This window comes from Lemur catta, chromosome 22, assembly GCF_020740605.2.
Source record: "Lemur catta isolate mLemCat1 chromosome 22, mLemCat1.pri, whole genome shotgun sequence".
Lineage (NCBI taxonomy): Eukaryota > Metazoa > Chordata > Mammalia > Primates > Lemuridae > Lemur > Lemur catta.
The window spans coordinates 25,893,843-25,921,229 of NC_059149.1; the positions used below are offsets into that span (position 1 = coordinate 25,893,843).

General features: G+C 50.6%; 1 protein-coding gene across 1 annotated transcript; it reads left to right on the forward strand.

The window, feature by feature from the left end:
- The first annotated feature begins 5,136 nt into the window (after nucleotides 1–5,136).
- On the forward strand, nucleotides 5,137–26,829 carry PNOC (prepronociceptin). Its single transcript, XM_045535551.1, has 4 exons — nucleotides 5,137–5,321; nucleotides 14,404–14,549; nucleotides 23,278–23,733; nucleotides 26,442–26,829. Exons 2-3 carry the CDS (start codon nucleotides 14,427–14,429, stop codon nucleotides 23,686–23,688), a joined length of 534 nt encoding a protein of 177 aa, XP_045391507.1. The 5' UTR covers nucleotides 5,137–5,321; nucleotides 14,404–14,426; the 3' UTR covers nucleotides 23,689–23,733; nucleotides 26,442–26,829.
- The last annotated feature ends 558 nt before the right edge of the window (nucleotides 26,830–27,387 follow it).

Genomic DNA, 27,387 nt, shown 5'->3' on the forward strand with positions numbered 1-27,387 from the left:
TCCATACAGGTGGCACCAATTTACATTTCTACCAACAGTGTATGAGTTCTCTTTTCTCTGCATCCTCGCCAATATCTGTTATTTTTTTGTCTTTTTGATAAGAAAAGGCCAATTTTGGCTTACAGCGGTTCACGCCTGTAATCCTAGAACTCTGGGAGGCCAAGGCAGGAGGATCACTTAAGCTCAGGGGTTCAAAACCAGCCTGAGCAAGGGCAAGACCCCGTCTCTACAAAAAATAGAAAAAATTAGCTGGGTATGGGGGTGCACACCTGTAGTCCCAGCTACTTGGGAGGCTGAGGCAGGAGGATCGCTTGAGCCCAGGAGGTTGAGGTTGCAGTGAGCTGTGATGACACCATTGCACTCTAGCCAGGGGGACAGAGCAAGACTCTATCTCAAAAAAGAACAGAAAAGAAAAGACCAATTTTTAATTTGTTATAATGGCTGGTTGTACTTAAGATGGCCTTGAGGGATAATCATTATATTTTGGTTTTGGTACTTTATAGTTTTCAAGGCCCCTTCATTTACATTAGCTGAATAAATTCTTATAACACCGTTGTTAAGTATTATTATGCCCATTTTAAAGAATAAGAATCCAAGGCCCTGGAAGCAAGGTGGTTTGGCCAATATCGAATGGCAGGTGAGGGGTTCAGCCGGGACTCAAACCCTGGCCTTGAGAGTTCAGGTCCAGTGGACGGCTGCTCTTGTAAGAAGAAGAGATGGGACACAGACACACACAGAGGGACGACCGTGTGAGGACACAGCGAGAAGACAGCTGTCCCCAGCCAAGGACAGAGGCCTCAGGAGAAACCAACCCTGCTGGCACCTTGATCTCAAACTTCCAGCCTCCAGACCTGGGAGGAAATAAATGCCTGTTTTTGAAGCTGCCCCGTGTATGGTGCTTAGTTACAGTGGATCAATACGCCCCCTAATCCTCAGACTCGCCCGTACCGAAGCCCAGCAGCCACTCTCCTGCCCACTCAGAACCTGCAATTTGCCCTCAGCATCTTAACATTTCATGCAAATGCTAGGGTACACATCATGTCATCTCTCCGTCTCACCCCAGCTGCCAGGCTCCTCCAGCACCGTGTCAAGGGCCTTCCGATCGCCGAATGGGCTGAGCCACTGCAGGACACACTGTGCTGGTCGCCATTCATTGACGTAACTCCCGTCCCCCAGCCTGGCTTCCTGAGGGTTAGGACACCTTTGGTTCTCACATGTCCTAGCACACACTCGGCTGGATACTCCAGGTAGTAAAACCTACACTCTCGAAGGCAATCGTTGCTATTTGCATTGATGTGGTATTCACCCAACTTCCCCCTTCGAGCCTCGCTCTTACCGATCACTAACGTTCAGCTCGCCTTCCATAGCCAGAAAGCCCACCCAGATTTTGATGCAAAGTTGTGGAGAACTGTGTGCGTGTCTTTATTTTTAAAATCCATTTGTGTTCTGACCTGAAGGTGTTTTAAAATGTAAAGAGGGTTTGCCCTCTTGGAAAATAAGAAAGAGCTTTTCCAGGGGGACTCTGCTAACGTGGTTACTAGGGAGACCAATTGGATGTCGGTGTCGTAATTAATCAGTAAATTCCAAGCAACCAAATACTGGTGGGGGGAAGCTCTTTCCTTTGAGAGCGGAAATTGCCAGGTGGGTGGAGGTGTGTGGAGCTCCCCGTGGGGCACAGCTACGGCTGTCTTCCTCCCCTTGCACTCTCTCTACTGAGATTTTTCTGATGATGGTTTTAAAGAGCTTTCTTCTCAACCTGCCTCAAAACTCACCTGTCAGAGCAGACTGGAGTCTAATGCTTGCAGCACCCCCTGGCTTGGGCCTCTCTAACTCGAGAGGATGACAAGCTGGTGTAGGCTGGAGTGAACTTCCACCGCCTCAAAAGCAGTAGAAAGAAGATGGTATGACCTTTCCTCTCCAACTATTTTATTTTTTATACATATGTATTTTTTTTTTAGAGACAGGGTCTTGCTCTGGTGCCCAGGCTGGAATGCAGGGGCCCGATCATAGCTCACTGCAGCCTCGAACTCCTACCCTCAAGCGATCCTCCCACCTCAGCCTCCCAAAGCGCTGGGATAACAGGCGTGAGCCACTGCACCTGGCCCCTCCAACTATTTTAATAAACGCATTTTGCCAATCAGAAAAGCAGGGGGCAGCTTTCTGTTCTATGACCAGTCACCGCACCTGAGGGAAGCACCTCAAGGCGCCATGACTCAATGGCAAAGTGCCAAGGAAAATGCCTTTAAGCAACTGCAGACATCGCCCAGTCTGCACCCTTTCTAGTTTGCTTGTGCTTTCCTGCAGGGCAAGGCCTATACCCCCTCAACGGTGGTCTTAAACTCCCTCCCTGGCTTCACCCTGCCCTCCGCCTCCGCCTGGCACAGAAGACGGCCTGACACGACACACACCTTCATCCAACCCACAGAGAACGTCCAGGTCATTGGGTTCAACTCTTCTACTTGGTAAATGAGGACAGAAAAGTTCAGAAAGGCTAAGTGACTTTTCCCCCTAGCTTTTTCTTTCCCTCAACTGCAAGTGAAACAACGCATTTAGCTACCTGAACATGCTGGGAATGACTAGGTGCTCAAAGGCAGGTACGTCATTTAAGATGATTTGCCTCTGGATGTAACAGAAAATCCAAATAAGTGGCTTAAACAAAACATAGAGGGTTAAAGGTTTTGATGGCTCCAATGAACGGCCTCGGTATAAGCCGCTGTCTTTTGTCCCGTGACATTGTGGTCTCCACCCAGCCTGGCTCTGGACAGCCTTGTGACTGGCTTTAGCCAATAAATGTAGCAAAAGCAGTGAAGTTGCCAGCACCACACTTAGGCCTCAAGAGGTTCCACATGCTTGTGCTTGTTCCCTTGCTAGATTGTATTTGCTTGTGTTCACACCTCAGTCTTGCCTTGAGAACATGCCAGGCTAACATGCTTGAGGGATGTGAGAGACACATGAAGGATAAGACACAAAGATGAAGACCAAGGTTCCCAGCTGACAGCCGGCCAACCTTCTGAGACCAACCTGCAGGTGACTGCAGATGCAGGAGAGAATCAAGCTAAGACCGACCGGAAGAACTGCCCTGCTGAGCCTAGCCTAAACTCCCAGTCTACAGAATCATGAGCCAAATAAGTGGTTGGTTGTTTTAAGCCTCTCTCTTTGGTGTTGCTTGTTATGCAGCAACAGGTAACTGAACGTTTGACCGACATTTGAAACAAAGGTTTGGGTTTTTTTCTTTTAAGAAAAAAAAAGTAGAAGGTTGGAAGTCCAAGATTGATATGGTGGCTCCATAGTCATGGGGGACCCAGAATCCTTCTATCTTTATGCTCCATCACCTTTAGCCTATGACTTCCATCCTTAAAGTTGTTTCATGATTCAAAATAGCTGCTGGAGCTCCAGCCATCACATTTGTGTTCCAGGCAGGAAGGAGGGAGGGCCAAAAAGAGAAGAGAAGCCTTTAGCTGAGTTGGTCCATTTGAAAGAGCTTTCCTGGAAGCCCTGCCCAAGGACCTACAGCTTGATTCTCATTGGCTACCTTTGGCCACAAAGAAGGCTGGAAAATGGAGTCTTTTAGCTGCACACAGTACCACTTAGAATAAAATTGGGGGTGTTATTTAGTAAGGAAGAACAGGGGAATGGGTATTGGGTAGGCAGCCAGCAGTATCTGTGCTGGGACACAAGGTACAGCAGGATGCAAAAGTGACCCCAAGTCATGCCATGAACATGCTGGTTTCCCAGAGTTCACAGTGGTGGCTTTGACAGTAACAAAGTGTAAGGTTTGGGTAATGAGATCTAAATGAAGAATTATGAATGTGTTGATCTCCTGGGCCCTTCCGCTGGCTGTAGACACAGATGAAAGGGAAATTTTATTCCAGAACTTGTTGCTCTTAACCCTGGGCAGATGCTTTCTTTCTTTCTTTCTTTTTATCTATTTTCCGTTTATTGAGATATAATTCCCACAACATAAAATCCATGGTTACATTCCCTATGTTGTGCACGCATCACCAGGATGTAATTCCAGAACGTTTCCATCACCCCCAAAAGAAACCCAATACCCATTAGCAGTCAGAGCAGACGGCTCCCTCAATCCTTCTCCGCCCAGGCCGGTCGACAAAGAGAGCCAGACTCACCACGTGAGTGATGCTTCAACCCCTTGGATGACATAGGCTCAAACCCCAAGGTTCTGGAATATTTTAGATCCTCTTGGGAAAACCAAAGACGGAGTCATGGTGCGGTTCATCTAGGGCCAGGAAAGGAAGGGTCCCCAAGCTACCCTCCTGCAGCCCATTCCCCCATCTGAGCCCCAAAAGGAAAGGAGGCTCCTCAGTGAGGGACAGGGCATCTCCGGCAGCCCCCCAGCTCCCAGGGTGCTTGGTGGTGACACCCTAAGGTGCAGAAGGAGCTTTAAAAGCTCTCTGTGGTGACAGTGGACACTAACATGGGATTTCTAGATGCAGGTGGCACTAATTATTGTGAAAAGGGGGTGGGGAAGGGAAGAATGCATCGCTACCATTTACTAGAAGCCTCGTGTGTCCAGATATGAGCAGAATCTCCTTTTCCTACTCACAACTGTCCCAGGAGCCAGGACACCCATTTTACAGGAGAACCCGAGACTCACAAAGAGAAGTGCCTGGCTCTGACTGTGGAGCCAGAATTTCAGACACTTCAGTCAGAATGTCAAGCCTCAGCATTTTACGTTGCGCTGTGCTGTGGGCACCTGTGGAGATGCCTCCTGACCTGGCCCGTGGCAGGTAGAGCCGCCCCCTCGAGTGGCCTAGCTGGGGACAGTGACATTAGGAGGGGCTTGGCTCAGCTCAGCCCTGGGCTTCTCCGTGCGGTGGGAGCTTGGCGTGAGCTTCCCCGTTCTCCTGCCTGCTTCCTATTCCTCACTCCTCAGGCAACAAGGTTGCTCCAGGAGACTCCAGGATTTGGGGTCTGCCTCGTCACTGTCACCGGGAGGCTTTTCCCCTGACTGACTCGCCAGAGCTCCCCGTCAGCCCTCGCAGTGCCTCTGGAAGCAGAGGGAAGGCAGCTGTGGCTCCTGGCTGAACAGAGTCCAGGTAAAGCAGGCTGGAGGATGGATTGATGGGGAGGTCGGGATGTCACAGGTCTGATCGCAGCGCCAGGGGGAGGGGACCAGCCAGGAAGGCTTGTAGGTGCTGCTATTTGGTTGATTAAGGGGGTCAGCGTGTGTGTGTGTCATCGAGGTGGGCAGGGACGGGGAGGGCTGTGCGTGGGGGGAGGATATATAGGCTGGTGTGGCTGATACGGCGGAACCGAGCCTCACATCCATCCGAGGGAGCCCAGCGACTGACAGCTCTCAGGTAGGCGACCGCACGCGGACCCCAGCCCCGGCCACCAGCGCGGAGCCTCGGGAGGGCAGGGCGGCCGGGGGGCTGGCTGCTCGGCCCGCTCCTTTGTCCAGTGTGGACGCTGCTGGCCTCCTGGGAGATGATTTCTCCATTCATCTTATTTGCAGCACTCAGAGGGGGAGGGTTGAGGGTTTTTTGTTGTGTTTTTTTTTTAACCTCAAAGAGAGATGCAGAAGAAGAAAGAGCTGAACTTGGAAATGAGGAAAAGTTTTGCTTCCCCAGTTGTCGCCCCTACTTTGTCGCCGCTCTTTGTGGGCGGGAGGTGGCCGTGGGGGGTCAGGGGAGGGGCAGGCCCTTGGGAAGGGACTTGCCTTCCAGGGTGGCCCCGGGAAGTCCCTGGTCCTCCGGTGACGGTTTTCTCCCTCTGTGGCATCCTTTCCTTCCCCGATGTGCTGTGCAGGCTGGCACTGAACTGGATGTCGTTTGCATGTGAGTTTTTAATCCAGAGGGAACCTTTCTCCCGCATGTCCTGAATAGAAATTGCTACTCACGATGTGGGGAAGAGCCAGACCTGGGGGGCTGAGCGCGGTCGCTGCGTGTGGATTCCACGGGCACGACCTTGGTCTCCCGGACCCTGAGTCATTTTGAGGTCTCCTCTCTTGCTTGGCGTCTCTCTCCCCGCATCCATCGCCCCCACCGGACGGTCTCTGCCCAGGTCGTGCGGAATACTCCGATCACAAGTCACGGCGTCCAAACTCTCGCCGCTCCCCAGCCTCCTTCCCCGTCTCCTCCTCCCTTTGTGCATCTCCTTCCCTGCGACTCTCCCTCGTGCCTCCCATCCTTCCCCACCCAGCCCCTCCTCCCCCACCTCACTCTGAACACGGGCAAGTTCTGGGGGAATTTCAAGTAAAGCAGGATGATTGGGGAGATGGACTATTTAAAGCAAGCTGCTTTGGACTTGAATACCCTGATCCTGGGCTTAAACATCTGTGTTTAGCTTCCTCAAGCAGCCCATAATTGCCCCAATTATAACCAATAACATTGTTCGGCAGACTAACAAAAGATGGGCTTTGCACGGCGTTCGCCAGCAAGCCCAAACCAGAGTTCTCAACATAGAGGGGAAAAGTAACCGCTTGGCTTCTTATCAAAACCTCGCAAACAAAACGCTGCTCTTTCTCACTGCCTGTGGGTGGCTGCTGCCTGCACCCCGTTTTTTTCTCCTTTATAAAGTGTACAGGGAAATATTCTGCCAGCTTCCCCTGATGCTGTGATACCTTGAACAAAAAGGATGAGTGTTCCTTCGGGCTTGCTGAGTCTTCCGCAGGGAGGATCCCTGGAAAGACGGTCCCCAGCCACCACCTTAATAGAAGGAGCAGCTTCCACTTTTCCGTGCGCTGCCTGGGCTGTCTGCTGGGGGCGCTGTGGTTCAGGCTGGGGGCGTTTTGGGGGGAGCAGTTGTGTTTTCCGTGGGGCAGCAGCCCCTGCTTATCTGCTGAAGGCTGAGGGTATTCAGGGATTTAGAAAACGCAGGAGATTTTGCATTGTCAATGAAGGGAGTAATCGCAGGATTAGGCTCCAACCCGTGCTCCCTGGAGCCTGTGACAGGAGCTGTCACCAGGCTATTCCGTATTCAATCAATCAGGTATTTATCGTCTACACTCCACCAGGCGGGGAGGCGGGGAGGCATGCAGGGGCCCCAGCAGATTCAACAGAGGTGATAATAACAGCACTTTACATTTGTACAACGATTTAGGCGCTTTCACACCCATTATCCCAGGCGACAGCCCTGAGAGGTGGTGTCATTATCTCCATGTTGCAGTTGGGGAGACTGAAGCTGAGATTAAATGATTTATTCAGTACATGGCAGGGACAGGACTGAGCAGAGCCACGCGGGCTCCAGCCCCTCTCCCCACCTATAAACTAATAGTGGGTGGGGGTCGGGAGGGGCAGACACGACACGGACAAGGGTGACAGAGTTAGAGGACCTCGAAAGGCTGGGCGTAATTAAGTCCTAAATTGCATGGTCCAGAGAGCAAGCGCTGGAGGGATTCGGGGAAGGAGTGCTTCCCCCAGGAATCCTGGCGAGTCTTCCCCGGGTGGGGAAGTGGGTGCGATTTGGATGGTCAAGGGCGTTGAAGGCACAGGCAGCAGCCGGGACAAAAGAGGGGCAAAGGAATGAACATTTCTTGAAAGCTACTGTGCACCAGGCAGTGAGCTAAACTTGTCTACGTGCTCATTTCATGCTAACACACACACACACACACACACACACAAAGACACACCCCAGTGGGGATGTGAAGTTTCCGGCGAGCTTTCTGCACTTGCACTGACGTGGCTCGGTAATCTTTCACTCCTCAGCTCCCAAAGCCCACAAAGGAACCTTTGAAATGGCCTGTGCTCTGGGTCCGGGTGGAGCTACTCATCAGAGATCTTAGGGATGGGATGAGCCCTGCTCAGAAAACAGGAGTCACCTTGGCAATAGCTTGTCATGGCTTGAATTGCTGGGAACTCATTAGACAAACCGGATTTTCTAAGGGCTTTTATTTAAATATCTACAGTTATTCCCACTGTCTAACAGGAAGGTTTCCTTCTAACCACAAACTCGTTGTGAGATTTGGGACACACCAATTTGGAGGGGCAAGCCGGTTTTCTGGGTCTCTCCCTGGATAAGCTACAATCATTTTCAGTCTCGACTTTCCAGGATCCCGTGGTTTTTTCTTTTCAAAATACCGGCGGCTGCTTCGGTGCATTGCAGAAGCACGAAATCGCCAGCTCCGAAGGGCCCAGCCTGGCGGGTGAAGCGCAGAGCTTGCCCCCCTATACGCCCAGGGCTCTGCCCTCCCACGATGGCTCAGAGCCACCCTCCCCCCTTCCCACGCTGGCCTGCGATCTCCCCCTCCCCCACGCCCCATTCATCCTTTCATTCATTCAGCCAGGATACGTGTGTGCAGTCCCCGATAGCACAGAGTGGGTGCGGGACACAGAGCTGCCAGATCCTGGCCTGCTCCAAACTCACAGTCAACGTTCACAAGCCCAGGCCAGGGGTCTCCAAAGGGGCAAGCCTGCCCGATGACCCACTGGGCTTCCAGAAATTAAAAAAAAAATCTTAGCTTTCTAAATGTGCACTTAGGTGGGCTTTATAATGTATATGACTTATAAGTAAATTGGGAATGTATGCTCAAAGCAGAGTGCTAGAGACACAAAGTTAAAGACGTTTGAAGATGATTGGTCTAGATTCATTGCTCTCGACGTATCTGTTTTCCAATCTTTTTGAAAAGAACATTGTGTAATTTTATTATAAAAGGAAATAAAAGCTTTTTTTTTTTTTTTTGAGACAGGGGTCTTGCTATGTTGCCCAAGCTGGTCTGGAACTCCTGGGCTCAGGTGATCCTCCCACCTCAGTTTCTCGAGTAGCTAGGATTACAGGCGTGCGCCACCACACCGAGTTAAAATTAAATAGAAGCTTTTAGAAATCCATTTAAATTATTTTGACGGTATACGCGTGAGCATGGGCCAGCACCAGGAGGATGACAATGACGAGTGCTACCTTCCAATGTGGCAGCAGCCCTTAAGGAACACCTGACTTTCACTCCTTCAACCGTTTGCGTGGCCTTTGTCCTGTGCTGTCCTGAAGCTGCTTCCTCATAAAGTCCCCTTCTCCTCTCCCTCTTCCCTCCCGTCTTCTCTTCCCTTACCAGGCAAGGACAAAGAACTGGCCATTCACAAAGTCAAAGAATATTACCCATCTAATCCAACTGCCTCTGTCCTCCACCCCCTCTATGCCATTCCCCTCTTTCCAGGCAGAAATTGAGAGCAGAAGAGAGACCTTTGTAAGTGTAAGTGGATCAGTCAGAGGAGGAAAAGAAACTAAAAGGCCTCCCTCAGCGTTAGCTAGTGAACAAACACAAGCTCTATGTAGGAGTCTTGTCTGCAGTGGGTCAAAGAAATGGGGCACATGGAGACCCCTCTTTCTTCCGATGGGTGTGCAGCTAGTGGGCATGGAAGGTTCCTCCACAAACTGGGGAGAGCCAACAATGAGGAGGCCGCAATCAGAGAGGGGGAGCCCCGAGTTCAGGACAGGAGGGGGTTATTAGAATGGGTTCACCTGCACGAAGACAGACAGCCGCAGAGATCAAGAGGTGTGGTCAGAGCATGAGTCTCAGCTCTGCCAACTTCAAGGTATGTCTCCCCGTCAAGCCTCAGTCTGCTCAACCATAAAACGGGGATAATATTAATAGCACTTACCCCACAGGGTGATGCTTATAAAGCAGTTAGCACAGTGCCTGGCACATAGCACTCTAAATGTAATACCAGTATGATTACTATTAAATACAAATAGATTCTGTCCCAACGAGATTCCACCAGAATTTCTCAACCTTTCCAAAGCAGAAACACTGTATGGAGGTAATGGTTTCCCAGAACTCACAATTTGGAGTCAAAACACCTGAGTTTAAGTCCTGGGTCTGCTATTTATCAACTGGATGATCTTAGGCAAGTTGCTTAACCTCTATGAGTTTATGTTCACCTAAAAAGGTGGATTAATATTAGCCCCAGACTATAAGGTTGTCTATGAATATAAAAATATTCTGTAATCTCCAAAGAACAATGTTCTACACATGTGGTTGATGAAAAGGGCGGGGTACATCTGCCCCCAGCAAAAGAGCTGTTCCCCATTCCCTTCTCTGCTAGAAGCACCAAAATCACAGGCTTTCTCGTAGGTCATAAAACAAAACTCAATTAGGGTTTAGGCTCAGCTGAAGCTGCATACGTAATCCTCCAAATAGACAAGCAACTAATTATATTGCCCTTGGAAGCAAGATTACATGCAAATAGATTAAGGCCAAACCATAGTGGTATTTTATCTTTATAAACAGCAAGCCACAATTAAATTTGTGAGATGTCATTACCAAATTAAAAGATAATTAAACATTTCTTTATTCAATACGAGATGCCCAGATTCTAGTATTGCCACATAGAAGTGTTAGCTGAGCTAGTTCACTGAGTGAAATACAAGCCAGGTAAATTCAGACCTACTCAGTTTTATTTACTGAGTAAGTTTTATTTACTGAGGGTCACTGTTGTCGTGTAATTAAAAAACAACAACCTGACATTACTCTCATTTTGCAAATGAGAAGACTGAAGTCTCAGAGGTGAAATAACTTGCCCAAAGTTGCACAGTTACACAGTACAAGGTTTAAACACAAATAACTCACAAATTAAGTAAGTACTCACCTTCATTTTTTGGTTGTTTTTTTGGGGGCTCTTTTAAGGCAGGGTCTCACTCCATCACCTGTGCTAGAGTGCAGTGGTGTCATCATAGCTCACTGCAACCTCCAACACCTGGGCTCAAGCCATCCTTCTGCTTCAGCCTCCCAAGTAGCTGGGACTACAGGTGTGCACCACCACACCCAGCTAATTTTTCTAGTTTTTGTAGAGACAGGGTCTCCTCTTGCTCAGCCTGGTTCGAACTCCTGGCCTCAAGCAAGCCTCCTACCTTGGCCTCTCAAAGTGCTAGGATTACAGGCATGAGCCCCCGGGGCCCAGCCCATTTTAATTGACATTAATTTATATACAGAGCATCAAGTTAGCACACAGACATAGTCAAGACTTCTTAAAACTGAAAAATTTCTGCCAAGTTTCCAAAGTTCAAAATCTAATTTAACCTAGAACACGATTGTACTAGGTGTTGTTAGGGGCACCAAAGAGTACAGAATGTTGTCCCCTTTATAATGATACTTACGTATATTTTGAGTTTTCACTTCCATTAATCTCATTTAAAGATTGGGCACCACCTGTGGGATGGGACCATGTGGTGTTGCCATTTTTCAGATTCTGTGAATTGCAGGGGAGAATGGATGGCGTTGAGTAGGAATGGTTTCCAAATAGTTGGTGAAATCATTTGTCAAAAGTTAGGGGGCAGAGAGCAGCAGGAAGGTTGGAGTCTGGAAGGTGGGTATGCATTCAATGAGGTCTCCCCAGGTACCAAATTGCAGGGGCTCCACATCTTGCATGCTGGAAGGCTATCGAATGCAGCTCGTGGCCAGGCACAGTGGCTCACACCTGTAATTCTAGCACTTTGGGAGAACAGGTGCAGGAGGATCACTTAAGGCCAGACGGGCGTGATGGTGCACACCTGTAGTCCCAACTACTACGGAGGCAGAATCAGGAGGATCGTTTGAACCCAGGAATTTGAGGTTGCAGTGAGCTGTGATGATGCCACTGCCTTCCAGCCCAGGCAACAGAGCAAGACCCTATCTCAAAAAAAAAGGCGTACGTGTTAAATGTTCCAGGAGTTTATATTCCTTCTTCAACTCACCCCTACATCCCATTTACCCAGAATTGGAAATAACAAATATCAGTCAAACCACCAAACCTCTCCTGATTATGCCAGTTGCCACGGTTAATGAAGTTCATGAAAAACCTCAGCCTGAGGGCATTTCGCTAACATCTGTCACAACTCATCAGCTGAGCCTGTGTGCACACCATGCATTGCAATTGCAACCTTGTCTCAGGAAGGAAAGGAAACGGCCTTTTTTCCATCGACATACAGCCACTGCCACCTTGTGGCCACAGAGCCGCAGCCATGCCGTTCTAGACAAATTCTTCCAAAAATGTTTCCTGACTCGAAAGGTGGAAACTTAGTAGAATAAGAAATGTAAAAGCGATCTTCAAATGAAACAAAAAGATTCAGGCAGTCCACAGTTCAAGACTGGCTTGTGTTGTAAAGCATTTGACCTACACGGTGGTTGTTTGGAACTTGAGATAGATTTTCTTTTCAGAAGAACCCCGCAGGGGTGAAGAGTGCCCACAGCTCGCCCACCAACCCGTCTGCCCTGCCCCACCCTGGCACCGCACGCCATTGCAACCGTGCCCAACGCCACTCGCAGCCGGTCCTCTGCCAGAACATGCCTCGGGCTTCCGGCTTAGGATGGCATCTTGCCTTGCTCTGGAACAAAACCAGTTCCTGCCTCGCCCCCCTCAAACTAGAGAATTCCCTGATAGACACTTTGTCAGTGACACAGGTCCTAGAGCACCCCCTGTGAGCTGCCGGGGCCCCAAAGACGGAGATGTCCCCAGACACTCCTCAACTCTGTGTGCTAAAGAGAAGGAAGGCGGCTACTGAGACACGCCACTGCCATTTGTCAATCTGTTATTAAGACCTCTGAAGTGTCACTCTGTGCCGAGGGCTGGAAATACAGAGAACCACAGAACAGGATCTCTGCCCCCCGGGAAGTCACAGCCCAGTGGGAAAAAGAGATACATAAGTCCAGGTTTACTGTGTATCCTGCTAAGCGCGGGGAGACAGATGATAATAGTATTGTAGAATGAATGCTATGTGCTGAGTTCTGTCCTTCTTTTATAAGCTTTTATATTGTTCTTGCTGCATGACAGGTGCTGTTTTAACTGCTTGCAAACATTAGCCCACGAATCGCCCTGTGTGATAGGTACTATTGTCACCCCGTTTTTGCAAATGTTTAAGCACAGCTAGCAAGTTGCAGAGCTGAGGTGAGAACCCAGGCAGTCTGTAGTAAAGGGCGGACAAGATAATGCACATCATGACACCTCTGCAATGTGGGTCTGTGGTGCCCGTCTGACAGATGAGGGACCCAAGCCTCGCTGGCCTCCCTCTATGAAGTGTGGCTTCCAGGTGCCAGAGAGCAGAGCAGATTGAGCTAAACCAGACCAGAGGGTGGAGATGGCTTCCCAGAGGGGATCGTTCTTGAGGTGTGTGTGACGTAGGAATTGGAGAAGGGCATTCTTGGCAGAGGGAACAGCAAGTGTCAAGATACGGAGACTTTACAAGCCCGATGCAGAACTGTATGTGATTCACCGAGCCGGGAAGTGACGCAAGGGCAGGTGACCAGAGATGAGGCGGTAGCCAGTGCTAAGCTGAGTCCTTGCAATTTCCCCTGACAGCAGTTGGGGTCATGGAATTATTTTAAGTATGAAGTGCCATCATCAGATTTGGAGATGGCTTGGAGGGAGGCCAGCTCGTTAGGTGGAGTAATTAGGAGGCTGTTGCAATAACCAAGGCAATAAATCTCCACTAAGGCACTGGCCCTTGGGATGGAGAAGAAACATTCAAATCTCCAATGCATTTGAGATCCATTATTTACACAGATGTTTGTGTTCATGATCCATTAGCCCGGGACATCCCATCATCTATAGGGAAAGCTCCTTCCCTTTAGGATGGCAAGCGAGCCCCTGTTCCATCTGGACCCACCTGCCTTTCAGCAGGTACTTACCTTGGGGAGTGTGGGCAGGTGGCCCCGGACACCTGTCTGCTCACCACCCCCCATGGGCGATGATCCGGACTCCCCTGTGCCCTTGAAAATGCTGTTTCCTGGGTCTCTCCCAGCCCCAGCCCCCTCCTTCCTCCTGTTGACTTGCTCCCTCTCACCTCCTTCTCATCCCAGCGCTTCACACCTGTGGGAGTCACCTGGGAATGTTGCTCAAAACGCAGCTCCTGACTCGGTGGTTCTGCAGTGGGGCCCAAGAGTCGAATAAGATCCCAGCCAGTCTGCAGGCTGCATTTGAGTAGCAAGACCTTACACATTTTCTTTAATAAACCTCAAATTCTATTCATCTTGCTCTTGCACAGCACTCTGCAAAACGCCCCTTACAGATCGCATTTCATCTTCGCAATGGCCCCATGACAAGGCAGGTACCCCTGGTCCCCTCTCATGGCTACGAAAACTGAGGCTCAGCGAGGTTGACTTGAGCTCACACACTGGCCAGCTGCAAAGAGAGGCTTTAGCTCCCGGGAAAGCTGTCTCCACCACCCCACAGCTGCTCCCAGAAATGCTCATGTGGTGTCTCGGCCAGCTGGGTGGCAGGACTCACGGGGCCACTCTCTCCAGGAACCCAGACACCAGCCTGTGCATGAGCCTTGTGCCTGGGTGATAGGACCAGGTCACCTGTGCCTTTGACAATCCACACCCTCCTGAGAGGTGACTCTCAGGCCCCTGGCAATGTCCCCACTAGGAAGTGTCTTTCCTATATCCCCTGGGTTAGGGTCTCCAGCCCTGACCAGCCCCACCCCCCACCCCAGAATGGCTGCACTAACCGCCGCACACCCTCACGTGTGTTTTAGCATCTGCCTCCTGCTCCTGCACCATGAAAATCCTGCTCTGTGACCTCCTGCTGCTCAGCGTCTTCTCCAGCGTGCTCAGCAGCTGTCAGAGGGACTGTCTCACCTGCCAGAGGCTCCGCCCAGCCCCGGACAGCTTCAACCTGGAGGTAGGTCCCTGGGCGGGAGGGGTCTCGCCATCCAGAGCAGACTCTGGGTGGGAAACTGAGGCCTCCCCCAGAGGTCACGGGACTCATCTAGTGTCACGTGGCTGGGAGGAGAGAGAGTCAGACTTGAGCTGCATCCTCTGACTGGGAACCTGTGGCCTTTCCACCTTCCCACCTGCAAAGAAAGCCCTGCGGGTGCGGCGTGTTGTTCCCAGGATGAAAAGAAAGCACCCTCATTTTAGACAATTTGGCAAATTCAGAAAAAGTATAAAAAAAGAAAAAAATTAAAATCACCTTTAACCTCACCAGTCAGAGAAAGAATCCTCCTTTTTTCACTTACTATTATATTATATATACCAGGACAATCGTCTCATGTTATTAAACATGATTTCATTTCTTTCTATGAATACAGTAAACGGGCAGCCCTCTGTTTCTATGGGTTCTGCATCCACGGAGTCAACCAAGGATCAAAAATATTCGGAAAACAGAAACAATAAAATAACAAGACAGCAATAAAAATAATACAAATTAGAAAATACAGTATAATAACTACATACTATTAAGTATTATAAGTAATCTAGATATGATTTAAACTATACGGGAGGATGTGCCTAGGTTCTGTGCAAATCTGTGCCATTTTATATCAGGGACTTGAACACCTGCAGATCTGGGTGAGCTGGGGTCGCTGGAAGGAATCCCCCACATATACCGAGGGACGACTATAATTTCTGTAACCGCGTCCCTCCTGTTGAACATGTATTTTGCCCTCCATTTTTGATATTGCAGATAATTCTACAATGAACATCCCAGTACCAAAATGCTCTCTCATATTTTATTTTATTTTTTTAGAGATAGGAGCTCACTTTGCTGCCCAGGCTAGAGTGTAGTGTCACGATCATAGCTCACTGCAGCCTTAAACTCCTGGGCTCAAGCGGTCCTCCTGCCTCAGCCCCCAGAGTAACTGGGACTACAGGCATGCGCCACCACACCCAGCTGATATTTTAACTTTAATAGAGATGAGGGTCTCACTATGTTGCCCAGGCTGGTCTTGAACTCATGGCCTCAAGCGAGTCTCGGGCTTCAGCCTCCCAGAGTGCTGGGATCATAGACGTGAGCCACTGCACCCAGCCTCTCTATTGTATTTTAAATTCCCAACTGGAGGTGTCAATCTGGCATTAACTTCTTAATTCGTTAGATAAACTTTCTCAACTACCTTAACCTCCGTCTGGAAAGTTATTCACCTCCTATAGCTCAATTAATTTTTCCTTTATAGTCAAATCAACTTCTTTCAAAAGATGGCCAAGTTTCAAACCCCTCAACCTTTTACAACAACCTAAATTACTGCAGTTCCTTAAGGCAAACGTACAGGTGTGGAACCGAGTGTCCGGGTTGGATCGCAGCACCGAGGTGGCCCCGGCTCCGGGTAACGGGGGAGCAGGCACAGCCCAGCAGACCCCAGCGCCGAGCTTTTCCCGGCCCAGCTCGGTGGTTTCCGAGCCTGTTTTCATACCAGTAAGAACTACCCCATCGTGAAGAGCGTCCCCGGACGGCCCAGGGGAAGTTTCTCCGCTCCTCTTTCTCATCCCTCGTGCTTTTCGCTGAGCCCCTGCCCTGCCGAGCATTCCCTCCTTCGGGAACCCCGTCCGCTCCTGGTTCACCTGGCCTCATCCTCTTCCTCCTCCGACTACACTTTTGCTGCCGCCCGTGTTGGCTCCTTGTCCCCTCCCCACCCACCAAACACAAGGGATTGCCACGATCCCGGCTTCTCACCTCCAGTCCTCTCTCCCCCTGGGATCCCACCCGCACACCCCAGGCCTTGGGCTCTCCCCGGGCTGCAGGCAGCTCCCCAAGGTGCACACACACCTGGCCGCCTGTGTCCTGGGCTCCAGAGCCACCTTCCCCATCACCTCCCACAGTGCCCCGGAAACCCTGCCTTCCCTTCCATAAAGCCCAGATGAAGTTCCCTGGGGGAAGAGAACGCTTTGCTGACTCTCCACCCCTCCCCAGTAGGTCTGGCGCCTCCCACTTTGTGTTCTGATTGTCATCTGTATCTGCAGTCTATCCCTGGCCGTGAGGTGTCAGCCTCCTTTGCTGATGGCTCTGGGGACCCCAGCACGTGGCACAGCGGGTGGCACAGAGCAGAGCTCAGTACACGCGCCCAGGGAAACTAAGATTCTCAGTAACCTTTAATCTCCTAATAGACACACCCCCTGCAGCCACTGTAGTTTCTACTTTTGGGTCTTTCAGAGACAGTACAGAATTTGGAGCATGCTTCCATCTCTTCACTGCATCTTAGATCTCTGGGGTCTAGACAACACTCTCAGCTCTACTTCTTTCAAACAAGTCAGAAAATGGACCCGTAAAAGCATCACCATCAGGGATCACCCTCCACAGTGCCTGCCGAGGTCCTAGAGGATGGGGCTGCCTGCTTGTTTTTGTTTCTAGTCTGTGTTCACTTTTATCCTATTTTTAAGTTTAATGAAAGGCCTAGAATGTAGCCAATCACGTCCTGTTTCCAACTCTGACAGCGCTGGAGTGTGTCCCTTCTGGGAATGATGGGAGGGCTCATACTCCGTCACTCGGCAAGGGCCACTTCCCCCATCCCTCCACCAAGTTAATAACCCCGAGCTCTTCCCAGGATCCAATGGACCCTGGGCAGCATCAAGAAATGTTTTATTTCTACTCCTGGTAGATGGTCCAGGCATGGCTGGCTTTTTTGTTCTTGTTGTGAGGCCATAATTTTGGTCAGTCAACGACTCACCTGCCCAAACCCACTGCGATGTCCTGGTGTTTCACCCAATCAATCATGAGTGGTACTTACCCCGTCAGCTCAAGCAGGAAAAACTAGATGCACTGAGTTGTTTAAGAGACAAAGAATAAGGCAACCAAAGAAAGAGTCTGGGGAAATGTATTTAAGTAACTTCTTAAAAGTCTATAGCCAAAGAAACTACTTTCTGATGTTCTTTCTATCTTCATTAAATGAAAACTCTGAGTAGGTGATTCACAGCAGAGGTTCCTTATCTGTTTTTCTTCTGTGCTGCTCAGCGGCTGGCCTCCTGGTGTCAGCCCTCGGATATCCCAGCAGGATCTCCTACAGCAAATTGCTCCCAAATGTCCTTCCGGCAGCAGTGATTTGACTGTCTTTGGTGGAAGAAACTTCACCACCTCAGGGAGCTGCTGTTTTCCCTCCAGTGAGCTCATGCGCCTGTACCCTAATCTTTGAGCCCAGACATCCAAATGGCCCTTTGCTCACTGTCCCCACAAGCCCAGCTTTACGGATCAATTTGGCACCAGCCTGAGAGTCCAGATGCTCATGTACGCTCTGGCTCAATATAGCAGTGTCATCGGCACAGGCTGCCAAAATGTGTCCGGCTCACTTAATAAGCCATTAACCCATCTCTGGAAAGAGGCTGGTGAGTCCCCGAGACCAGAGGGTTAGGCATTAAACTCGTATGCCCATCTGGTGCTACAAATGCTGTTGTGAATCTGGATTCCTCATATCTGCCCAAAAACCTTCTCCTACATCAAGAGTTGGGAGGACTTTGTTAGTCTCTAATTTGTCTAGCAGCGCGTCAAGTCTGGGTACAGACTGCGGCATCTGGTTTGATCATGGAATTTCATTTTCTCTGATTGACACAAAATCTAATTACCATCTGGGCTTGGAAACCCAGCGGCTCACCAAGGATCTAATAGCCTCTGGGTTTGACAACTCTTCCACCTGTTTCTGTAAACCGAAGGAGCAGAACAATTCAACAAGCATTTTGGGGCTTCTATATGGTAAGGATTGAACCATGTGTGTTCAAATGTCCAAAATTCTACCCTTCTGCGGGCTTTCTCAATGCTATCCGCGATTCCCTGCATTCCCGTTGACTTTGTAGAGCAGGGTTCCTCAAACTCACCACTGTGGGCATTTTAGTCTGGTGATTATTTCTTTGGGGATGTTGTCCTATGCACTGTAGGAAGTTTACTAGCATCCCTGGCTTCTGGGTACCATTAACACACACACACACACACACACACACACACACACACACACACACACACACACACACACGCCAGTTCAATGACTCCAGACATAGCCAAATGTCCCCTGGGGGGGACGGCCAAATTGCTCCCAGTTGAGATCAACTGCGGTAGAGTAATAACTCAATAGGATTATGATCTGAAAGAGGGTACTACAAAGTGATTCTATCTGGTCTTCTTTCTTTTTTTTTTTTTTTTTGAGACAGAGTCTCCCTTTGTTGCCCAGGCTAGAGTGAGTGCCGGGCGTCAGCCTAGCTCACAGCAACCTCAAACTCCTGGGCTGAAGTGATCCTACTGCCTCAGCCTCCCGAGTAGCTGGGACTACAGGCATGCGCCACCATGCCCAGCTAATTTTTTCTATATATATATTTTTAGTTGTCCAGATAATTTATTTCTATTTTTAGTAGAGACTGGGGTCTCGCTCAGGCTGGTCTCGAACTCCTGACCTCGAGCGATGCACCCGCCTCAGCCTCCCAGAGGGCTAGGATTATAGGCGTGAGCCACCGCACCCGGCCTTATCTGGTTTTCTTCATAGTATTTCAGGAGCAGGCTAAGTACAGGCCCCGGTGATTCTTTCTCTACAAGAGTCTTCAACCACCATGTTCCATGATGGCTTCTTCCTGCCCAGAACAAATTCCAAGGCAGGACTTCTGAAGCATAGTCCAGCCTCGGAATCACCTGGGGTGCTGGCTAAAAGTGCAAATTTCTGGGCCCCACACTTGACTTTGTGGATCGGAATCTCCATGGGTGTGGGCTAAGAATCTGCATTCTAAGAAATTCCAGTAGCCACTCTTGCAGAACACTCCAGAAGTTTGTGACTTCATTGTTCTGTGGAAGCTGCCCATGGTTTTTTCATAACCAACAACATTGCATTTATGTCTCTCTACTGAGTTTGCAGTGACGATGTTTTTGCTCTGCCAGCAACTAGGTTCAATCTGTTAAGCATCTCTGAACAAAAGCTAAATGAAAAAGGCACACTCAGAAAAATCATGGCAGGCCAAAGTGGAAGGATTGCTTGAGGCCAGCCTGGGCAACATAGCGAGACCCCATCTCTAAAAAAATTTTTTTAATTAGCCAGGTGTGGTGGCGCATGCTTGTAGTCCTAGTTACCTGGGAGACTGGAGCAGGAGGATCCCTTGAGCCCAGAAGTTCAAGGGTACAGTGAGCTGTGATCACACCACTGCACTCCAGCCTGGGAAACAGAGAGAGACTCTGTCTCTTAAATAAATAAATAAACCATGACGTGAGTATCAGTCGGGGCCAACATCACCACCTGTGGCTAACACACGGGCTTAGACAGGTTGCTCCTTGGAAACCTTATCAGGGAAGGAAAGGTGCTCTCTGCTTGGACACGGTCTCTCTCCTCTCGAGTTCAGTGGGAAATGAGCACTGTTGCCGTCAGAACCCTACTTCTTGGTCTCACAGAATCCTCATTCTTGCATTAATTGCCACCACCTCATATTGCAAGTGCACAGAGGCCATGGAGCAGGAGGTGTCCTGGACTGGGCCTCAAAGACATTTTTGAGTTCTCGTTCAGGTTATACTGTGACCTAACCGTGTCATTTTGGGCACGTTACTGAACCTCATCATAACATGAGAAGACTGAATTACATTAGCCATTTGCAAACCAGGGCAAATATCAGAATTCCCCTTATCTTTGTAAACTGAAGTTTTTAATTCCTTTGTAAAAATGAGTTTTCAGAGATTTAATTGAGCTTTGAAATTCTGTGTTTTTAAAACCTCTGCCTATGATTTGGACTCACACCCAGGTGTGGGACCCACTGGACCAGGTGTTGCCTGAGGCCCCACCTAGTCCCAGCGGTCCGTGACATGCTTTGCTGGCACACCAGGGAGTGGGGGTGGTCTCTCAGGGTAGACATCAGGTGACGTCAGCAGCAGATGCCCTCCTTTCTCCTGCCACCTCACTCCATTTCACATCCTCACTACTGGGCTTACCTTTGTATGCAGGTATTAACATCAGGTGCCTGGAAGGGGTACAGCCTCTTCCCACAGGACAAGTGACAGCCCAGTGAAGGGTTCTCAGCCTGGAGTCCACAGAGGGACAGGCTGGTCCAGGGATAGGCTTTAGAAGATCTACAGACCCTCCAAAACCGTGTGCAAATTTGACATGTGTGTGTTCACAGGGGGAGAGGGTGGGTCCATAGCCTTTGTGAGATTCTCAGAAGAGTCCACGACCCACAAAAGGTTAAGAATCCTGTTCTAATGGGACAGACAAGTAATCAGGGAAACAAAGGGTGGCGGCAGTGACGAGAGCTGCCGCAGCAGCGCATGCTGAAGGCTGGGGGACAGTGACAAGAGCTGCCCCAGCGCATGCTGAAGGCTGGGGAGTTCCAGTCCCCGATGAACTAGCTGCAGCTCCTGTTCTCCTCATCTCTTTTCATTTCCTCCCCTTTTCACTCTTAGCTAAATATAAGGTGACTTCTTGATTAATTCAGTCCAGTTCGACAAACCTCTATTGAAAGCCGACTATTTACTGGAAGGAGAAGATTCCTGCGTGAGTGAGATGTGGTCCCTCCCTTGGCATATTCTGCCTTAGAAGGTATTGCGATTTAATTACACTAAGCATTCAGATTTCCACAAGAGCCACACAAGGCTCTGTGGGGACACAGAGGCAGGAGAGAGCAGTTCTTGCCAGGGAACTAGAAGCAGGTATCAGAGAGGGGTAACCCTGGAGTTTGGCCGGGTCCCAGAGGATGGATGGGAGGATGGAAGGAGGTCACTGGGTCAGAGGGACAGAGTGAGGAAAGGCACGGAGTTGGGAGGAGTCTGGTGTCCTACGGCGCTAGGAACAGCCCCATCGGCCTGAAGCGGGTGTACGTGGGGAGAAAGCAGAAATAAGACTGATGCGGTGGGCTGAACCAGAGGGTGGAAGGATTTGAATGCCCTGCTCGGGAGTTTGGAGCTATTCTACGGACAAGACAAATATCAGACAGCTGTGGACAAGGCAATGACAGGATGAGAGTCATTCTTCAGGAACATGTTCTGCCAGGGCTACCATGGGGATTTCAGTGGCAAAGATCAGAGGCAGAGAGAGCAGCCTGGGCACCGTGGCACCCTGAGACGGGCTCAGGCAGTGGCAGGGGCAGTGGAAAGGCCGGGCAGACTGCAGAGTGATAGATGGAGGCTGAGAAGGGAGGTGAAGATGTGCCCAGGGCTTTAAACCTGAGTCACCTGGGGAATAAGGTACCATTCAGAGACTGAGACAGAGGCTGAGGCCAAGCAGAAGGGCAGACTAGGGGCAGAGAATGTACATCAGGTAAGAATTGAGTCAACCTGCTAGTAACAAAGACCTAAAGTGACAGTGGCTGAAGTCAGAGATTCCACTCCTCGTAAGGCGCGAGGAGGTGGACAGTCCCGGGCTGCCGTGGCAGGTGCAGTGTGCTCCCTTTCTGCCCTGCCACCCTCGAAGTCACTGCATGGTTTCTAGACGGCAGCTCAGCGCCAGCCAAAATGTCCACATTCTATGCAGGAAGCCGGAGGAAAGGGAGGAAGAAGGACAAAGGGACGTTCTTCCCGGCTAAGTCACACCCTGCTTTCCCGGAAGCCTCACCTCTTCGCATCCATGTTTATGTCTCCGGCCACCTCTGGCCACAAGGGAGGTTGGGAAACGTGTGTTGCCTTCGGGAAGAAGACAGTGTTCTGTTAGTGAGGAAAGGGGAGACGCATGGGGCGGGCAGCTGGCAGCCTCTGCCCCGGAAGGCGGCCCGCGAGCCAGGCAGGAGCTCCAGGGTGTGAGGAAGGGCTCTGCTGACTCTCGGCGGCAAGGTCAGGTTGAAGTGGGGTTTTCACGCAGGTAGGGCCAGAAACATGCCGAGATTCAGGGGTGCAGCCAAACAGCAAGCAGGAAGCAAAGCTGGAGGCAGAGGCTTCTGGGAGACCCAAACCAGAGACAGGAGAGCAGGAGGGTGGGGCCAAGGTCAAGACCAGTCTGGAGGTGGAGGAACCTCACGGTCAGGCTGCTGGCCTCGACTGGCAGTCGGTGGGGGCTGGAGAGGCAGAGCAGCGGCAGAGTTTCCGGGGTCCAGGCGGGTCTGTGGGGTGCACATCTGACAGTGGAGTCCCTTCCCCCCCTGGAGCTGGAGCGGAGGTGGAGCCCTGCACACCAACCTGCCTGCATCCCAGAGGGTCTGGACTTTGTTTGCTCTAAATGACACACGGACAGTGACGACTTCTGTATGCAGGATGAAAAACCAACGACACCAGGGTTGATCTTTTACACGATGGCCTTAAAATAAACACACAGATTTGACTACCTACTTTCACATCCCCAATTTCTGTAACCCATCTGACCTTCCAAAAGCCCAATGAGAGAACAAAACAAAACTCTTCTTTGTGGCAAATGACCAGTGAACCGTGCTTGACTCCAAAATCCAACTAAGGGTCTAAGAGGGTGCAGTCGTGGGTACACTCATTCTGTGTTAACTTGCTGTGTCACCTGGGAAGAGTTGCCTTACCTCTCTGAGCCCTGGTTTCTTTGTTTATAAAATAATGGAGCTGGGCCAAATGATTCTGTTTCTTTCTAACTCTGAAGTTTTATGAAGCTAAAAAGCTGTGTGTGAAGTCGCTGTCCGGGACTTGATAAACAGACACTTTAGAGGCACTTGCATTGGTACAGACACAGCCTCCTTGCCTCGGACTAACAGAGGTCCTTGTTCCTTTTCCCGCCCTCGCACCTGTGTCTCCACAGCTGTGCATCCTCGAGTGTGAAGAGAAGGTCTTCCCCAGCCCGCTCTGGACTCCATGTGCCAAGGTCACGGCCAGGGGCTCCTGGCAGCTCAGCCCTGCTGACCCAGACCACGCGGCGGCTGCACGGTACCAGCCCGGAGCCCCCGAGATGCAGCAGCTGAAGCGAATGCCCCGCGTCGGGGGCCTGTTCCCTGCGCAGGACGAGACCGGGCCGGGCCCCGAGGAGGCTGGCGAGGTGGAGACCCAGCAGAAGCAGCTGCAGAAGAGGTTCGGGGGCTTCACCGGGGCCCGGAAGTCGGCCCGGAAGTTGGCCAACCAGAAGCGGTTCAGTGAGTTTATGAGGCAGTACCTGGTCCTGAGCTTGCAGTCCAGCCAGCGCCGGCGCACCCTGCACCAGAATGGTAATGTGTAGCCGGAGGGGAGCCCTCCCAGCTGCACCGTCCACCGCCACCCATGAGTGAGTTGGGCACCGATTAGCTGGGGGCAAGGAGAGACCTCACACCCCGGCCGCCTTAGCCTTGCTCCCAGGCCTGGAAGCACATCAGCCCCAAACACACACGCACACACCCCCCGCACCACCTCCCGGGAGGCCTGGGAGGGACACTCCCCCGCCTGCCTCCTGCCCATCCTTTCTCCAGGGAGCACAGATCTTCCCACAATCGCTCCTTGAGGCTGACCACTCCCGTGCGGAGACTGGTTACCATGGGGATAATAGTGGTACGTTAGGATAACTAATTCCTCCATCCCTCTCCAGGAGCTTAGTTACTATGGGGACAGCTAAGTGGACCAATCCTCCTATCTGGTTGCCATAGCAACCATTCAGCTCACCTCTCCTCAGAGACTTTATCTCTAAAAACTAATCACTGGGCCTGCTCTTAGCCATTCGCCAAGAGTCCGATTACTGTGGCTGTGATGTTGCTATTTCATCCTCAAAGACGGCTTACCGATCCCTCCCCTTCCCACTGTGTCTGGACTCCATGGAAACCATTAAACTTTCCCATTTCCCCCAAGCAGTTCTTGTTAGGCCCATGAGTTACGCTTTCTGCTTGTCTTCCTTCCCCAAGCCATTTGTCCCTCCTGCTTCCTTGCCGGAGATGCACTGATCCCTGGTGGCGGATGGCGTCATCACTGAGCAAGACTGGGAGAAGCTGGCCCAAGTGACCCGGTAGCTTTTAGAATATGACAAGGAATTCATTTTCCCTCCTCAATTTTTGCTTCTTTCCAGTGTGCCATGTCGCCTTGCTTTTGTTTGTTTGCCTTTGTTCCTCTCTCCTGTCTTCCTTGTTCTCCCTTTCTTCTGCCCTCTTCCCACCCCCGCGGGCATGCTTATACGAGCACACATAATACGTATCAGATAACACACATCAGAGACCCTAATTTATTGCCCAGTCATTCGAGATCCACCTTTCCTTGGCCCATCCACCCGTGCACAGCTGCGAGTGGCATTGAGAACCAGCACGGCAGAATTTTCCGAAACTTTAAGAAAATCCCAACCACCAAGTCCCTGGGAATATGGTCACTGGCGGAGTCCCGTACGCCTCCTCAAACAGCTCAGAAACTTGCCCAAACACAAAGAACTAGTCAGTTCATCAAAATCATCCCAAAACGCTACCCAAGTGGGGCTTTTCCCTGACTCAGAGGCATGAGAGAAAAATGTTTGCACCTGCTGTTTCAGTTTGCTTCCCATACATCCATCCAAGGCAGCCATATCACTAATCATCTCCCTTGAAGATACATTAACACATCTGCTAATCTTTGGCACCCACGCATCGGCACGGAGGCAGCCCACGTAGCTCTCTGCAGGTAGGACACAGGGCTTGCAACAGGCCCGTTACCAAATATGGACACAGGCATTCGGTTGTGAGAAGGCTGCCGTGTTTATTTCAGCAGATGACTAATCTCCGAAGGCCCTGAATTAACCTGCACCGCTTCTGAAGGCATACTCTTGGATCCTTCACAAGCGTTCTATTTCTAAGCCGTATCTCCGTGTCTGCACGGCACCTAACGGTAAATCTTGCAGAAGTGGCATGGATTGAACGCTTTCAGATATGAAAGATTCCTCTTCTTTAAAGTGGCTCCTAAGGGACACTGAAGCTCGCGTCTAATTCTGAGCTACGATAATTTTCTTCACCTAAACACAGTTTAAAATGAGGCCCATTAGCAGGATTCAATTTATTTTAAAAAACCATTTGAGCCCCTATCCAAGGCAATTGGTTTCTCTAATGTTCTATTATGCTTCCAACTGAGAGTCACTGAAACCAAGCTCTAACTAGCTCCTGTCTGCCGCTTTGCTCCCATGTAAAGTTCTTGATGGGAACACTGGAAACATTAACCAGCTCATTTGGGTATTATCGATGGCTTTCCTATTCCCTTCTGCGACCGTCCCTCTGTTTCTTTCCTCCTCACACGCACGGTTGCTGAGTTCCAATATGGGTATGTATTTATGAGTCTATGATTCACGGGCAGCTTAAACCTTGTTATTCACATACACACACCACAACCTGCCCTACATGTGACGATTTCTCCATCTTGGGGGACTCTGGTTGCAAAAGCTGTTCTTGACTTCTAAGACACCCAATACGGATCTATATTTAGAAGGCTGGGAGGAGATGGGGCCACCTAACATTGGAATGGGATATATGAACCTATTCAGAAAGTGTGTGATGTCCCGGGAAGGGTGCGCAGTGGGGTGCAGGACCAGCCCTAGACAGAACCAAGAGAGGGTCTTGAGGACACTTCCCCCTCCCAGGCCCTATACTGTCTTCCTCTGTCCTGCTGCCCCAGGCCTTGACCTTTCTGGCCACTGGAAAATCAGCAGATTCTTTCATGGCCAGAGATCAGTGACATCAGGCTTAGAAAGCACTTGTAAGATGAGAGCTAGGAATGAGGACACTATTTAGCAAGGATTGCAAACACGAGGGAGAAGGGAACTATTCTCCGGTAGGGGGCTCGTCGCTATGCATTAATCCCACTAGTCCTGCCAGCAGACTCAGGGCTGGGGGAGATGTGTGGAGGGGGTCAGGGACCTTTCTGGCTACCTTAAGAACCACTGGGTTGACAGCTTTTCCTTGCTCCCTTGTCATTGCTTCAGTCAGTAGGGCAAATAGCATAGAGGGGTCCGAAAAAGCACTGGGTTTGCCATTTTAATCATTTCTGTCTCCCCAGGCGTCCGGGTGATCCCCCAAACAGCATGTGTCCAGCCCCAGACCTGCCGCCTGGGAATCAGAATTCCTTCCTCCCCGAGGCCCTGAGCGCCCACAGGCCCAGCAGGCTTTGCCTCCGGAACCTCCCCGTCCCCACGGCATGTTTCACCACGACCCTGTTGCTACATCAGAGTGTATTTTTGTAATTCCTCCAGCTAACATTTCAACGACCCCATCTCTCCTGCTCACCCGCCTCTCCCCTCTGCCAGGGGCGGGTGGAAGGAAGATGAAATCAAGCCTGGGGTTTTGACGCGTCACTGCCATCCCTTGTTTGTAAAAGAGCTGTTCTTTTTGACCGATTGTTTTGAACAACTATTTCTCCATTAAACTTCTACTGAGCAAATGGTTAATAAGCTGGTTTGCTGTTTTTAAGTGTATCAACTGAGAAGCGCAGACTCCACAAACACAACCAGAGCTACTGCTCCCAGGAGGTAGACGCGAGAAGAGTGTGACTCTGCTGTAGAGAAAGAGAGGGGCGAGGTGCACCCCGAAAATGCAGGGGGCCTCCGCTCCAGGTGTAGCCGGTGGGGGGAACAGACAGGCCGGGGAGAGGGCAGTGGTTCTCAAAAGCTCTCCATGTGCACAAGCTCCACACAGGTGGGCCCCACCTCCAGTTTCTGACTCGGTGGAAATTTGCCTTTTTAACAAGCTCCAGGTGACACAGGTCCTTTTGGTTTGGGACCAATGGACTGAGACACAAGGCAAGGGGCGGAGCCGAGACAAACCTGCTGATGCCACTTTTACCCCCACCTTAATGTGCTAAGGAACATACAGTGAACCCAAACGGGGTAGCTAAAAAGAGTTAAACACCTGCAAAAATCGGCAGGGCCACAGAAGTCCGCAAGGGATGGTCAGGCGCTCTGCTGGGCAGCTGGGAGCCCTGGGAGGTTCAAGGAAGTTACCGGAAC

Coding starts and splice junctions, on each gene's coding strand:
- PNOC (XM_045535551.1), top strand. CDS start 14,427: ATGAAAATCCTGCTCTGTGACCTCCTGCTGCTCAGCGTCTTCTCCAGC. Junction 14,550..23,277: donor CGGACAGCTTCAACCTGGAG/GTAGGTCCCTGG, acceptor GTGTCTCCACAG/CTGTGCATCCTCGAGTGTGA.